Source organism: Podarcis muralis, chromosome 17 (genome assembly GCF_964188315.1).
Source record: "Podarcis muralis chromosome 17, rPodMur119.hap1.1, whole genome shotgun sequence".
Classification (NCBI taxonomy): Eukaryota; Metazoa; Chordata; class Lepidosauria; order Squamata; family Lacertidae; genus Podarcis; species Podarcis muralis.
The window spans coordinates 4,175,866-4,191,797 of NC_135671.1; the positions used below are offsets into that span (position 1 = coordinate 4,175,866).

A 15,932-nucleotide genomic window follows, 5' to 3' on the forward strand; every position below is an offset into this window, starting at 1 on the left:
GCTTGCTCTCTCTGAGGGACATAACATACAGGTGAATTGACCATTCAAGGAAAGAGCTGCAGCCATTAAGAAAAAAACAACATCTTCAGAGCTCTGATTAACCATATACCAGCCACCTCACAATGCGGTGTAAATAATGGGGAGGAAGTTAATATGAAAGTAAAGCACAGAACTAAGAAGGAACCTATACTGGTAGAACACTTGCTGTTCAGTCTTGACACGATAGTTCATTCATTCATTCATTCATTCATTCATTCATTCATTCATTCAATGCTTCATTCAGCATCTTAGTTGATGTAACATCCTTACTGATTCCTGTTTCAATTTGGGACTCATGAAGATCAGGATAAGAGCATGACCAGAGGAATATGCAGCAATCACATTTAAAAAAACGAAATGCACTCCAATGTCGTTAATGCCCATCCGAAACAAAACTGTTGACAAAATTTCCACAAAAATGTTAGATACATAGAGAATGGAGAAAGAAGCCAGAGCTTTGATGGCATTCAGGTGAGCTTCTATTCTGACATCCCTCGCACTGTTTTGTAGAAGATTTTTGTGCCTCCACAGAGAAGTTAGTAATAAAATGGATGAGAACAAAAATATCGCGAAGGGAAAGAAATCTGGAACAACAGAAGGATAAGAAACTCACAGGAATTGGATGTGTTAATTCCTGAGTCATTATTATTGTTTAGATATGATTCAAATGGATTACATTTAGAAAAAATGTTATTGCCTGTTAATGCCACAGTGGTGGTGATTGCAGAGAAGACCACTGTCCCCAGAAGCAGCCAAGGCACCAGCCCAGGGAATCTCTGCTTCATTTGCAGGAAGAGAGGGTGGGAGAAGTTAGCGATTTTTACACAGTACAAGACACTGAGCCAAGCGGCAAACCAAAGGCTGGCCGTATTAAGAAATAACCAGAAGGAATCATATGCAATTTTTATCTTCAGCATCAGAAAAGGGTCCACCAAAAAGAGGTTGAATATTGCAGCCTGCATCATAACGGCATGAAATGCAAATCTGAACAAGCCAAGCAAACTCAGGATCATGTCAGCTGAGGATAGTTTTCGGCTTCTAAAACAGTCAATGCAGTTCACGATAGCAATGAATCCATTTCCCACCATTCCTGTGAGGGTTTCAATCACCAGAAGAACGAAGCCAAACAATTCAAATAAGTTAAGCATCTTTCTGAGCATGAAATAGAAGCGTTTCTTTTAGTGCAATGTGTAATATTAGCACAGGCTGATGCTGATGCTGCCCTTTATATAACCAGTAGAGAACAGAATACTTCTGCCTTCTTTCCAGAATTGAGGAACTTGCAGGGAGAGGAGCGAGCTATTTTCATTTGTTGATTCTGTTCGGATGCAAATAACATCTGGAAAGATTCCATTACTAAATCTATATCATATATTCTGCTGTCATATTCGCAAATTCGACAGTGGTGCTAAATATCATCTTTGCATCTGGCTGGACAAACAGTGATACATGATTCTTTTAGGATTTGTTTATCTTGATTAATGTTTGTTCACCAGTATGATTATTTTTAATCCATCTGAAAACAGAGATGTCTATCAAATGATTTCATAAATTTATTGTCTTTGTGAGGGACGTGGTTCTAATTGCTCAAAGAAATAAAGCAAGGTGTTTAATTGTGCAGGCCAATAGAAGAAATTTTATTAGAATTGATTCATTGTTCTTGCACCTCTTTAAGCAATCAATGGATTTCATACTCAGGTTATCGACCACATAAGAGACACCCAGCAGGGCTGCCCTCTGTGGCCATTGCTGTTTGCATTGTTCGTGGAGGTACTAGGCATCCAACTATACAAAGACGCCTTCTATAGAGGGTGTCATTGTGCAGGATGAGGTACACAAAGTGAGTATGTTGGCAGATGACACCCTTTCATCTTTGCAAAATCCAATAACAGCCTTTAGGCACCTAAGCGGCAGTTAGAAATGTATCATAGGGTAGCAGGATTGCCAATCAACTACTCTAAATCTGTGATCCTTCCTATCAATTTAGAAGCACTACAAGAGGCTGGTTACTAGCTAACTCTCCACTTGCCATAACTCACGGAGAATTTAAGTAGTTAGGTATTAACTTCACTGCAGATACGGCTTCCAGTTCTGGCTGCCTTAATGGAGACAGCCCCCATGACAATGAGATTAGATTATAGATATGGTTTACAAATTTTAAAAAAGAAACTGTTGTTGGCTCTGCTATTCGAATCTCAGCTGTCTTTGGCACAGAAAATCAATAACAGTCAGAGATAGATGTCCATACCGGAGGAAGAGCCAGATACTTAGACGAGCTGCGAGTGATGTGTGTTCCTGCCAGTCCCTGGTTTTCAGGTACAATATCTGTATATTCCTTAGTCATTATCTGCTATCTACCTGATTCATTCATTCATTCAATGCTTCATTCAGCATCTTAGTTGATGTAACATCTTTACTGATTCCTGTTTCAGTTTGGGACTGATGAAGATCAGGATAAGAGCATGACCAGAGGAATATGCAGCCATCACATTTAAAAAAACCAAATGCACTCCAATGTCATAAATGCCCATCCGAGAAAAAACTATTGACAAATTTCCCACAAAAACGTTAGTTACGTAGAGAATGGAGAAAGAAGCCAGGGCTTTGATGGCATTCAGGTGAACTTTTGTGCTGACATCCCTCGCACTGTTTCGTAGAAGATTTTTGTGCCTCCACAGAGAAGTTAGCAATAAAATGGATGAGAACAAAAATATCGTGAAGGGAAAGAGATTTGGAAAAATATATAGTAGGATAAGAAACTCACAGGAATTGGTCGTGTTAATTCCTGAGTCACTGCTATTGCTTAGATGTGATTTAAAAGGATTACATTTAGACACAATGATACTGCCTGTTATTGCCACAGTGGTGGTGATTGCAGAGAAGACCACTGTCCCCAGAAGCAGCCAAGGCACCAGCCCAGGGAATTTCCGCTTCATTTGCAGGAAGAGAGGGTGAGAGAAGTTAGCGATTTTTACACAGTACAAGACACTGAGCCAAGCGGCAAACCAAAGGCTAGCCGTATTAAGAAATACCGATGAGGAATCATATGCAATATTTATCTTCAGCATCAGAACAGGGTTCACGAGAAAGAGGTTGAATATTGCAACCTGTATCATAACGGCATGAAATGCAAATCTGAACAAGCTAAGACAACTCAGGATCATGTCAGCTGAGGATAGTTTTCGGCTTCTAAACCAGTCAATGCAGTTAATGATAGCAATGAATCCATTTCCCACCATTCCTATGAGGGTTTCAATCACCAGAAGAATGAAGCCAAACAATTCAAATAAGGTAGGCATCTTTCTGAGGGACGCAGGTGGCGCTGTGGGTAAAAGCCTCAGCACCTAGGGCTTGCCGATCGAAAGGTCGGCGGTTCGAATCCCTGCGGCGGGGTGCGCTCCCGTCGTTCGGTCCCAGCGCCTGCCAACCTAGCAGTTCGAAAGCACCCCCAGGTGCAAGTAGATAAATAGGGACCGCTTACAAGCGGGAAGGTAAACGGCGTTTCCGTGTGCGGCTCTGGCTCGCCAGAGCAGCGATGTCACGCTGGCCACGTGACCCAGAAGTGTCTCCGGACAGCGCTGGCCCCCGGCCTCTTGAGTGAGATGGGCGCACAACCCTAGAGTCTGGCAAGACTGGCCCGTACGGGCAGGGGTACCTTTACCTTTACCTAGGCATCTTTCTGAGCATGAAATAGAAGCGTTTCTTCCAGAGTAATGTGTAATATTAGCACAGGCTGATGCTGATGCTGCCCTTTATATGACCAGTGGAGAACAGAATACTTCTGCCTTCTCTCAAGAATAGAGAAACTTGCAGGGAGGGATGTGCGCTATTTTCATTTGTTGATTCTGTTGAGATGCAAATCACATCTGGAAGATTCCACTACTAAATCTATATCATATATTCTGCAGTCATATTTACAAATTCGACACTGGTGCTAAATATCATCTTTGCATCTGGCTTGACGAACAGGGATACATGATTCTTTTAGGATTTGTTTATTTTGATTAATGTTTGTTCATCAGGATGATTATTTTTCATCCATCTGTAAACAGAGATTTCTATCAAATGATTTCATAAATTTATTGTGTTTGTGAGGGACGTGTTTCTAATTGGTCAGAGAAATAAAACAGGGTGTTTAATTGTGTCTATTAAATTAAAGAATTGATTCATTGTTTTCTATGTTCTTGCCCCTCTTTAAGCAATCAATGGATTTGATGCTCAGGTTATCAACCTCTTAAGGGACACCCAGCAGGGCCTTAGCTGGCTTTGGTGAACAGCCATGGTAAAAATGTAAATATTACCTAAGTTCTTACATTTTTTCAAGTTCTGTGTATCCCTATCCCTCCTCTTTAGCAAAAGAGATGGCAAAACAAACTCAATGCATTTGTGTTGGGATGCAAAAATCTAGGATAAGCAACAAAACTCTCTATGGACATAGAACAAAAGAAGGAATGGGAATTGCCTAAGTTAATGTCATACTATGATGCTTTTCAAATCAAATCCTTGATCCCATTGCTCAGGGGAAGAACAGAGGACCCTCCGATCCAACTCGTGATGGTCCCTTCCACACTTTCTATAAGAGGCCACCCTTTCTTACCTTTGTCCTTGAAGGAGGTAAGGAAAATGGACAATCCATTTACAAGATCAGAACCGATGGCATGGAGAACGTGGAGCAAAACCTTGGCCTCTGACCCTTCACCACCATTCCTGTTCCTGGATCATCCAGCTTTCAAACACAGAGATCAATGTCAACAGTTCAAGGATTGGGAAGATGTAGGCATTTATACAATCCACATTACCTGCTTCCCAGAGAGAAAACAATTTCCCAAGAGGAACTGCAAGGTAAATTAAAAGGCATTCGTACTACCTGGTTTCAGGTAGCTCAGGCTCATTCTTTTGCACTTTGTTTGGAGCGCAGGGGAGAGGCCCTACGCAGGTTTACCTTGTTTGAATCCTTATACAACAGGCCAGCATATGACCTGAAGGGTCCTCCTTCCCTAATAGATAGCAATCTATTGCAGTTCCCAATTAGGGGTACAGGGACCACTGGTGGTCTGCAGAACGCACACTGGGGGTTCGTGGCCCCATCCCTTGCCTCCAAACAACTTTTTTGGGGTCATTTTTGCATTGCAATATCACAAATTTTATGATCTGTTTTGTTGTTGTTGCTTAGTCATTTAGTCATGTCCGACTCTTCGTGACCCCCTGGACCGGAGCAAGCCAGGCACCCCTGTCTTCCACTGCCTCCCACAGTTTGGTCAAACTCATGCTGGTAGCTTTGAGAACAGGCATATGGTCTGTTTTAGCACCATGCAATTTTGCAAGATATTGGCCAAAATTGGTTTTGAAATCACAGCACAATAGCAATTTCGACCCGGCAATATGCAGCAATGTATCGCTCCTCACATGAGGGAGACTTGCAGGGCACCCGGATATTCCACTGTGATCTCAGCCAATAACACTGCTGATCTGTAATTTCGTTGTCCCCGAGAGGGCGCAATGACAATAAAGATTTATTATTATTTATTATTATTATTATCTGAGCTGCCTTCCCTCATGCTGAGGGAAAACAGGGCAGCTGATTACCCTCACTTCAAGGCACCATGGCACTACCTTCCCCTGGCACTTGTGGGATGTAAAACTGCAGACAAATACAACAGTCCCACAGTGGACATGTTAGGGGATATTTTGTACCACTCAGGAGCACAGCTGTCAACTTTTCCCTTTTCTTGCGAGGAATCCTATTCGGAATAAGGGAATTTCCTTTAAAAAAAGGAAAACGTGGACAGCTATGCTCAGGAGAAGACTTCCTGTTTCCTCCTGAGCTGGGACAGACTTCCACTACATGCGACTTGAAGAGGGTCTGGTCTGTTGTACTAGCATGGAGGAGCATACGGCCTCCATGTTCTCATCAGTGTGTGTTCTCCATTTTGTATGTTGCTGTGTGTTTGGAAAAGTGACTACTTAGTCGCAGTCACTTGGGACTAACTTCTTTATGGCATAGTTCTAGTTGTTATGTAACCTAAGCCTGCCTTCAGGGATATGTCTGTGAACCTGAATGAATCGGTGAGTAAACTACTTTTATATTAACATTAATCAGATTCTTGTGTTTATTCTTTTTAAGAGGGAGTAGAAGGGATTTTACCAGGAAGGAATCTTTAATAGTAAGACTCAGATGAGTCAGCAACAAGCTGATCGCTGCGTAATTTAAAAAGGGGGATGTTTGGAACTCTGCTAGAATATGGAACTTGCTAGCACAAGCTGGGAAGGATATCATTAAATAATATATCCTCTCCTGCCTCACTAATCTTCCCCACAGCACTGAGGCAGAGCAGCTTTTCTCAGTCAGCAGAAAAGCAGCAGCAGCCACAGTGGACGTGCATCTTCGCTGGCTGCCACCTCTGGCTGCTCCACTGACAGCAGCTTGATGCATCCCCCATTCCCTTCCATTCAAACCATGGCGGTGGAGGTGACTCTGCTTCCTCTTCACCCTCTACACATCCAATCTCCGTGACTGACCCATCCCTCATCCCCATGCCTCATCTCCAATTTCAGACATTGTGATACAGTGGTACCTCGTCAAGTGTCTGGGATCCGTTCCGGAGCCCTGGACGCTCAACGAAAGAGATGCTTGACAGAGCGTCACTCTGCGCGTGGAGCGGTTTAGCGCTTCTGCACATGCGCGAAGCATGATTTAGCGCTTCTGCGCATGCGCGAAGCAGCAAACCCGGAAGTAACCCGTTCCGGTACTTCCGGATTTGCCACAGACATCCGCCAAAATGGATGATCGAGGGGGCAGACGTTCAATGATTGTATATCAGAATATTGTGATGTTTGGCTGCTGAGTTATAATTGCAGCTGTGTAGCTGAGTCCAACAGACTGAAGCCCCACCCTGCACCACAGAGAATTAGCATTGATTGCAACATGATTACCGATAGCTTAGCAATTGAAGAACCAGACTGAAACAACTCAGAACATATGGAAAAATAATATCTGGATGTCTCACAAGACACAGGGGGGCAATTAAAGGCATAAGAAAGAGACACCTTCCAAGAAACGTGGACCCCATTCTTTAATTATTTTAATGACCAAAATGGGTCAACTTTGTGAGCATGAAATAAAAGTGTTTCATTCACTGTAATATGTATTATTTGCACTGTTTGCTGCCACTGACACACTTTATTTATATGAGAAGTTCAGAGTACAATACTTCTGCCTTCTCCTTAGAACAGAAAAACTTGTAGAGTGGAGGGAGCTATTTTCATTTGTTGATTTCTGTTCTGATGCAAATCACACCTGGAAGCACTCTGTTGCTTAATCTATAATATCTGTTCTGACATCATATTTGCAAATTTTACAGAGGTGCTAAATATCATCTTTGCATCTGGTGTAACAAACAGGGACCTGTGATTCTTTCAGGATTTGTTTATTTTGATTAATGTCCCCATCCCAGTATTAGTAGTTTCAATCCATCCAAAAACAAGCTGTTTATCAAATGATAAGTTTATTGCATTTGTGAGTGGTTCTAATTAGTTTTATAACTAAAAGATTAACTAGTTGGATAATAAAAATGTTAATTTGTGCATGCCAGTAGGAGGGGTGTTTATAATTACACTTCCTAGAAAAGTAGGAATTGGAGGAATTAAGCATCAGGAAGTGTAAATCCAACATAATTCTTTCTCCAAGTTCTCTGCCTTTATAGAGAGATTTTATGGAAGCATACAGGTGATGCCCCTGCCCTGGGAATTGTAGTACAGTGGTACCTCGCAAGACGAATGCCTCGCAAGACGGAAAACTCGCAAGAAGAAAGAGTTTTCCGTTTTTCGAGGTGCTTCGCCAGACAAATTTCCCTATGGGCTTGCTTTGCAAGAAGAAAGCCCATAGGGAAATCTCCGGGGACCTCTTTTAAAATGCTGGCGGTCGGGAGCAAAGACTTTTGCCCACCGCCGGCCTTCAGAAGAGGTCCTGGACCTCTTCTGAAGGCCGGCGGGGGGCAAAAGTCTTTGCTCCCCCCCGCCTGCCTTCCTGGGACAGCGGAGACTTCTCCGCTGTCCCGGGGCAATCTTAAAATGCTGGCGGGCGGCAGCGAAACCTTCGCTGCCGCCCGCCAGCATTTTAAAATCACCCCGGGACAGCGGAGGCTTTGCTGCCGCCCGCCAGCATTTTAAAATCGCCCCGGGACAGTGGAGAAGTCTCCGCTGTCCCGGGGGCTTTTAAAATGCTGGCGGTCGGCAGCAAAGCCCTCCTGTCCCCGGAGCTTGCGGGGCGGGAGGTGGGGAGAAGGGCTTTTCTTCCCACCGCCAGCCTTCAGAACAGCCTTCTGAAGGCTGGCGGTGGGAAGAAAAGCCCTTGTCCCCCCCCCCAGCCTTCAGAAGAGGTCGGGGGACAGACTGTCCCCGGACCTGGTCTGAAGGCGGTTTCCATAGGAACGCATTGATTGATTTTCAATGCATTCCTATGGGAAACCGTGCTTTGCAAGACAAAAAACTCGCAAGAAGAAAAAACTCGCGGAACGAATTAATTTCGTCTTGCGAGGTACCACTGTACATTCAGGGTGCCAGGTTAGACCAAGGATAGGGAATATCAGTCTCAGGGACCCAATGCAGCTGTCCAAGCCTCTTTCTCAGGCCACCCATCTCTACTTCTGATTTTCACTATCCGTTCATTCTTTTTAAGGGTGTTTTTTTAATGTGTCTTTGGATGGAGAGAAAGTACAAAGGTGGTGGGACAGCACTCATCTCAGCCCTTCTTCCTTGCCCCCTCCCCAATATGCCTCCTCTTTCCATTTTGCTGACTGACCTCTCTCCCGCATTTGCACCATGGCTTACTGGCTGAAGACTGAAGTGACTTCCTTGCAAAGCTGGGAGCCTGCCTCGGAGACAGATTCAAACTAACATAACCTTTAAATACACATTTGGGAAAGTGAAATAAACCAAAATATAATTAAATGTGTTTCGACCAGTGGTCCATCAAACATGTACACAATAGATAAGATATGCAAAGAACATACCGTATTTTTCGCTCTATAGGACGCACCCGACCATAGGAGGCACCTTGTTTTAGAGGGGGAGAACAAGAAAAAAAAACTCCCTCTCTCTGCACAGCACCCCTTCAGCGAAGTGGCAGGAGAAATGGAGCCCCTTCCATTTCTCCCCACGCTTTGCTGAAGGGGTGCTGCGCAGCTCTCCCTCTCCCACATTGCCTTCGCCTTCAGCGAAGGCAACCCAAAGCCTCCAGAATGCGGCTTTGGGTTCCTTTCGCTGAAGCCAGGAAAGCGGGACTCTCCCACTGCTCCCTGAGCAGTGGGGCTGGCGGTGGGGGAAGCCCGGCTTTCCCCCACCGCCAGCCTCAAAGAGCAGGTCGGGGCTGGTGGGGGAAGCCCAAGATCCCCCCCCCCAGCTCAAGGAACTACACATTCGCTCCATCAGACACACAGACACTTCCCCTTAGAATTTAAGAGGAAAAAAGTGCGTCTTATGGAGCGAAAAATACGGTACCTATTCAAAACAAAAATTATTAAAATGCTATTAAATAACCAATTTTTTTTACTAAAACAGGCATTGGCCCTCCGTCTCCTTTTGCTATTCCCTCTATTTTATTTTAAATCTTCATTTAAAAAAAATATGCTTAAAACTGCTGACATATTGATAGACTGTGAACTTTTATTGTGCATGAAAATGGGGTCTACTATTCACTGTGTGAATACAGTGTGGGTAAATACTGAATACGGTGCGAATACTGTGTGAGTAAAAAGAGAGAAAAGCAAAGTGACTTTGCAATAGCTATTTTATTTAGACATATAAGGTTAAAAACACATGAAGTATCCAAGCAGTGAGACATTTCAGAGGTTCTAGTGCTTTCATGGTTTGATACCTTTCTAATGAAGTCAGTCGCGGCTTGCTGGTATTTTATTATTTAGCAAGATGGAGGCAGAAGACAGGTGAAAGCATTAAACACCCTAACGTGTCTCATAGCTCTTGGCTCCCCAATCAGACTTTCAGAGAGACGGCTAGCACCATCAGCTCCTTTCAGAGAGCAGCTGTCTGTCCACTCTCTGTCTCTCCCCCAGACCCAGCCCATTTCAAAGAGTTGGTCTACGTACACATTCACGCTTTAAAACGCAGCAAGTTTATTCCCGTCTCCCACTGCATTTCAAGCCACATTCTTCTGTTGCAGCACATTTCCCAAAGATGTGGGGACAGGGTGAAGCCCTCCCCCCAATCTTGAGGGGCCAGGCCTCCCCAGGCATCCCCAGGGTGGCGTTGAGCCTCATAGTACCTCACGGTCTCCTCCTGACACATGTGATGTCACACACACACGCCAGAGGTTCCCGATGTCAGGCGGAACTCAGCATCTCTGCCAACTGGGTGCAGGGGCCCTGCCAGATGCACTATTTATTCCCCTGGTGCAGACCCAAGCAATGCTTGCCCATGTGGCTGGACCCTTCCCTGGAGAGGCACTGTTTGTCAACCTCCCTGTGATGGGCCATTTTACAGGCAAGGTTGCGATCTGGAAATTCCTTTGGCATAATAATAAGTGTTCAGTTTTGACATAATAGTGAATCATTAAGCAAGCAGAGTACATATAGTATCATAAAATGAAGACTACGAGGGCATACGCAGCAGGAAGTTCTCCTGTGCAAACTTCCTTCCAATGGCTTGCCAGTCTTGACCAGGAAAGCATCTGGTAGACTGTCCTCAGTGTACATGTGCACATGCACACCAACAGAGAGGCAGGCAGTACAGTGGTACCTTGGGTTAAGAACCTAATTCGTTCTGGAGGTCCGTTCTTAACCTGAAACTGTTCTTAGCCTGAGGTACCACTTTAGCTAAAGGGGCCTCATGCTGCCGCCGCGCAACTTCTGTTCTCATCCTGAAGTAAAGTTCTTAATCCGAGGTACTATTTCTGGGTTAGCGGAGTCTGTAACCTGAAGCGTCTGTAACCTGAAGCATCTGTAACCCGAGGTACCACTGTATTGTTCTTCCAAATGAGGATGCCATTTCCATAAGGTCCTGGTAGCCTTTAAGATGGTGTCTTTATTCAGCATTGCAGTTGATGTAGCATCTTGATTGATTCCTGTTTCAGTTTAGGATTCATGAAGATCAAGATAACGGCATGGCCAGAGGAATATGCAGCAAGCACATTAAACAAATTTATTGTTACCCAGTCATCTTTAATGTCCATCAAGGACAGGACTATGTTCAAAAACTCCACACAAAAACTGGATACATAGAGAATGGAGAAAGAAGCCAGAGCTTTGATGGCATTCAGGTGAGCTTCTGTGCTGACATCCCTTGCGCTGTTTTGTAGAAGATTTTTGTGCCTCCACAGGGAAATTAGCACTAAGACAGATGAGGACAAAAAAACCACAAAGGAAAAGAAATCTGGAACAATATAAAGATGGATGAGATACTTACAGAAGTCAGGCATTACATTTCCCGAATTACTGTTATTGCTTAGATGTGATTCAAATAATCTACATTTAGACATGACAGTACTGCCTGTTATTGTGACAGTGGTGGTGATCGCAGAGAAGACCACAGTCCCCAGAAGCAGCCAAGGCACCAGCTCAGGGACTCTCCGCTTCATTTGCAGGAAGAGAGGGTGGGAGAAGTTAGCGATTTTTACGCAGTACAAAACACTGAGCCAAGCGGCAAACCAAAGGTCAGCAGTATTAACAAACAGCCATGAGGCATCAAATGCAATAAATACGTCCCTCTTCTGAAAAGTGTCCTTGAAAAAGAGGAAAAAAATAGCCGTCAGTATCGCAATGGCAAGAAATGCAAATCTGAACAAGCCAAGACAACTCAGGATCATGTCGGCTGGGGATAGTTTTCGGCTTCTAAACCAGTCAAGGAAGTTAACGATAGCAATGAATCCATTTCCCACCATTCCTGTGAAGGTCACAAAAACGAGAAGGACAAAGTTGAACAATTCAAGTAAGGTAGACATCTTTGTAAGTACAAAATAACAGTGTTTTTCCCCACTGTAATATGTTAAATTTGCACCGTCTGTTACTGATGCTGCCCTTTATTTATTTGAGCAATGTAGAAACCGTCTGTGTAGATCGGGAAGCTGAAGAAGAATTTCGATTTGATATCCCGCTTTATCACAAGCCGAAGGAGTCTCAAAGGGGCTAACAATCTCCTTTCCCTTCCTCCCCCACAACAAACACTCTGTGAGGTTAGTGGGGCTGAGAGACTTCAGAGAAGTGTGACTAGCCCAAGGTCACCCAGCAGCTGCATGTGGAGGAGTGGAGACGCGAACCTGGTTCACCAGATTACGAGACTACCGCTCTTAACCACTACACCACACTGGTAGAGAGTGAAGGGAGCTATTTTTATTTGTTGATTCTGTTCAGATGCAAATCACACCTGGAAGCATTCTTAGTAATTCAATATCATCTCTTCTGATATTTGCAAAATCCGCAGTGGTGCTAAATATCATATTGGCACCTGGCTTAACAAAGAATGATATCATTCTTTGTTAAGCCTGTTGTAAACAAAAACTGCTCCCTTTCCCTTATGAGGTACAGTGGTACCTCTGGTTACGTACTTAATTCGTTCTGGAGGTCCGTTCTTAACCTGAAACTATTCTTAACCTGAAGCACCACTTTAGCTAATTTGGCCTCCCGCTGCTGACGCGCCACCGCAGCACGATTTCTGTTCTCATCCTGAAGCAAAGTTCTTAACCCGAAGTAATATTTCTGGGTTAGCGGAGTCTGTAACCTGAAGTGTATGTAACCCAAGGTACCACTGTACACAAGAGCCCTTATAGAGTCCTTTGTAGGTTCTCCATCGGTAGGAGAAAATAACAGAGGCCAACCAGAGAATATTGAGAAGCAAAGCAGCTAGTAAGCCTGATCTTTATTAAAGCTGTTGCAACAGGATCTCCCCCCACACACAGGACAGAGGAGGAGGACACCAAACCATGAGCACAAGCCCTTATATAGACTTTTCAACTGCCCACCCTGGAGCCCAAGACCACCCCTCCATACATCATACATACCGTATTTTTCGCCCTATAGGACGCACCGTCCCATAAGGCTCACCTAGTTTTTTTGGGGGGGAAATAAAGGGGAAAAAATTATTTCCCCCCCAGGCGCGGGGCTGGGGCGGGGGAGGCCCGAGCTTCCCCCGACCCCAGCCCCCAAACAGGCAGCTCTCTGCAAGCTGTAGGAGCCCAGCGCTGGCTGGGGAGTGCTCCCGCTGCTTGCGGAGAGGTCCGCGAAGCCTGGAGAGCGAAGCCTCTCCAGGCTTCAGCGAAAGTCTGCATTCGCCCCATAGGACGCACCCAGATTTCCCCTTCATTTTTGGAGGGGAAAAAGTGTGTCCTATAGGGCAAAAAATACAGTACATCACAGAAGGGGTGTAGCCCAAGACCAACCCCCCAGTACATCAGAGAAGGGACGGACTACAACAGAAATCTGAGTGCGTTTTTAACCTGTCTGCCAGGTTACCTGATTGGATTACCTGGGCATCCTGGCCACTCTTTTGTTATGATAACTACTCAATTCCTGAATCCAGGTCACAGGCTTACTTTATTCATGTCTTAACTGTGCCCTTGAGACAGGATTTGTGAGCAAAGAGACAATGAGGAGGTTCCCCATTTCCTTTGACCTTGCAGAGAAATATTTGAGGACAATTTGGAAGAGACAAATGGTTTCAGAACTTTTTCTGTGAGGTTTCAGACATGTGGTTTATACATTTATGTATGTGCTTGCTTGGTACATTTATGAATATATATATATATATATATATATATATATATATATATATATATCTCCTTAAAATTCTTATAACAAGGCAGATGCCAATGTGATATTTGGCATCCGAAGAAAACCGGGGTGTTCAAGTTGAAGATCCACCACACACAAAGGCTGATTTCCCCACTTTCAGCTCACTCTTTCTATTCTCATTTCAATGTTGCTTGCTCTCTTTGAGGCATATATTCCACAAGTGAATTGACCATTTAAGGAAAGGGTCATAGACATTAAGAAATGCCAACAATTTTACAGCTCTGATTATTCATACGCCAGCCACCTCAAAATGTGTAAATTGGAGAACGTTAATATGGCTATCTGATAGCAAAAGATGGAACTGAAGTGTAACATTAACTGCTGGAATGATTGCTGTTCAGTTTCCACATAAATCATTAAGCAAACACAGTAAACACCAGTGCTTTTTTCTGGGGGGCACTCTAGGGCAAACAAAGGGAGTGTTGGTGGCCCATACACCCACAACATTTATTTGGTTGGTGCTTAGCACCCAAATCGTGGGGCCTTTGATGCAACTTCTGATGCTTTGTGGGGCCTCGAAAGTCAAATCAGAGGCCTCATAGGGCCTTGGAATCCATATCCGAGGCCTTGCAGGGCCTTGGAGATATTGTCCGAAGCTTCACAAGGCCTCCAATGCAACTTTCGGGAGAAACTGGAAGTTGTGTCCAAAATTTGCATCGAAGGCCTTGTGGGACCTCAGAGATCATGTCTGGTTTCCCCCAGAAGAAACTTTGGACACAACTTCCAGGGGTCTCAGGTGCCACTGTGGCGCACATGACGTAATGTGACACCGTGGCGTCACGTTGTAACATGAAATTATGATGTCATGTTGAATCACATGCGCCGCTGGGCACACATAATTTGGGGCATAAGAGGGTGTCCCTGCTCAAGGGTACACAGTACCAGAACCTTTGCAACAGAGTATAAAAACAAAGGCAGACTTCAAGGTCATACCTGGCAGAATGGCATATCCCTCAGAATGACACAATGGGTCAGTGAGTCTAATCGGTGAGTGCATCTGGCTGTTAACCAGGAGATTGGTGGTTCGAACCCACCCAGGGACAGCTGTGGGCAGGATTCCTGTACTGCAACGGGTTGGACTTGATGCCTCTCAAGGTCACTTCCAACTCGACAATTCTAGGATTCTATGTCTGCAAGGGCTTGGCAGTCTTATGCAGCAGAAATTCTGCTAAACTGTGTCCTCAGCACATGCATGAACCTGCTCACTCACAGGCAGACAATATAGTTGTGGATCGAGGGCCTGACCCCCGCTATGTGAAATAAACACACAAGGACACGTGATATAAGGTTGATGGGCAAGAAAAGGCCACAACTTTATTGATTACAACAGTGAAAAGGTATTGGCTTAGGCATTGGATGACTATAGGAGGTGGGTTTATTCAACAGTAGGTAGAGCCTGTTGATGCCAATCCAACTATAGGCTCACCCCCTGATGTCACCAAGGGTCGTGCCATGGCCTCCCGCCAAGCAGGCATCGGACGGAATACACGACCGCCAGATTCCTTTAACGGAATAACCCACGGTAGATAGCATAGGCGATGGCCACACCTAGCCCTTGACACACATGAATCCAGTGCCTAACCTACCCACCAATACCACAAAAGTTGTGACGATTGCTACGAGGTAGGCGAAAAAACCAAAAAGCCTAATGCCAAATGGAAAAATTCCTACCAGGCCCCCCAGACAACCGGGGCGACCAACCTAAGGTCCACAGCAAGGCCAAAAAACCTAGACCCTGAGCTAAATGGGAGTGGAGGGTGGGTGACTCGCTGCAGGATGACAACAACTGAGGAGGAGGCAGAGCTGGAACCGCAGCATTAAGCTGCTAAACACGCCCCCCGGAGACACCTGGTTGGCTGCCTCCGGTGGGCGTGGGCGCCACCCAGGTGAGGAGGGGCGGGGGCTAAGGCCCCCGGCCAGGGGCGGAGCTCGGGCTCCCGCCCACAACCACTCCCCTCTCTTCCAGGGAGGAGAGTCTTTCTTGCAAAAGAGAAGGCAGAATTGGTAGCGAACAGAGAGATAGGCAGCATTGTTCTTGCAAATGAGGATGCCACTTCCAGAAGGTCTTGGTAGCCTTTGAGATGGTGGCGTCAT

The 15,932-nt window shown here is 45.0% G+C and overlaps 1 protein-coding gene across 1 annotated transcript; it reads right to left on the bottom strand.

Moving 5' to 3' along the window:
• Positions 1–2,426: 2,426 nt before the first annotated feature.
• Positions 2,427–3,338, bottom strand: LOC114587999 (taste receptor type 2 member 40-like). The gene has a single exon (XM_077921591.1). It carries the CDS (start codon positions 3,336–3,338, stop codon positions 2,427–2,429), a length of 912 nt encoding a protein of 303 aa, XP_077777717.1.
• Between the last annotated feature and the right edge of the window lie 12,594 nt (positions 3,339–15,932).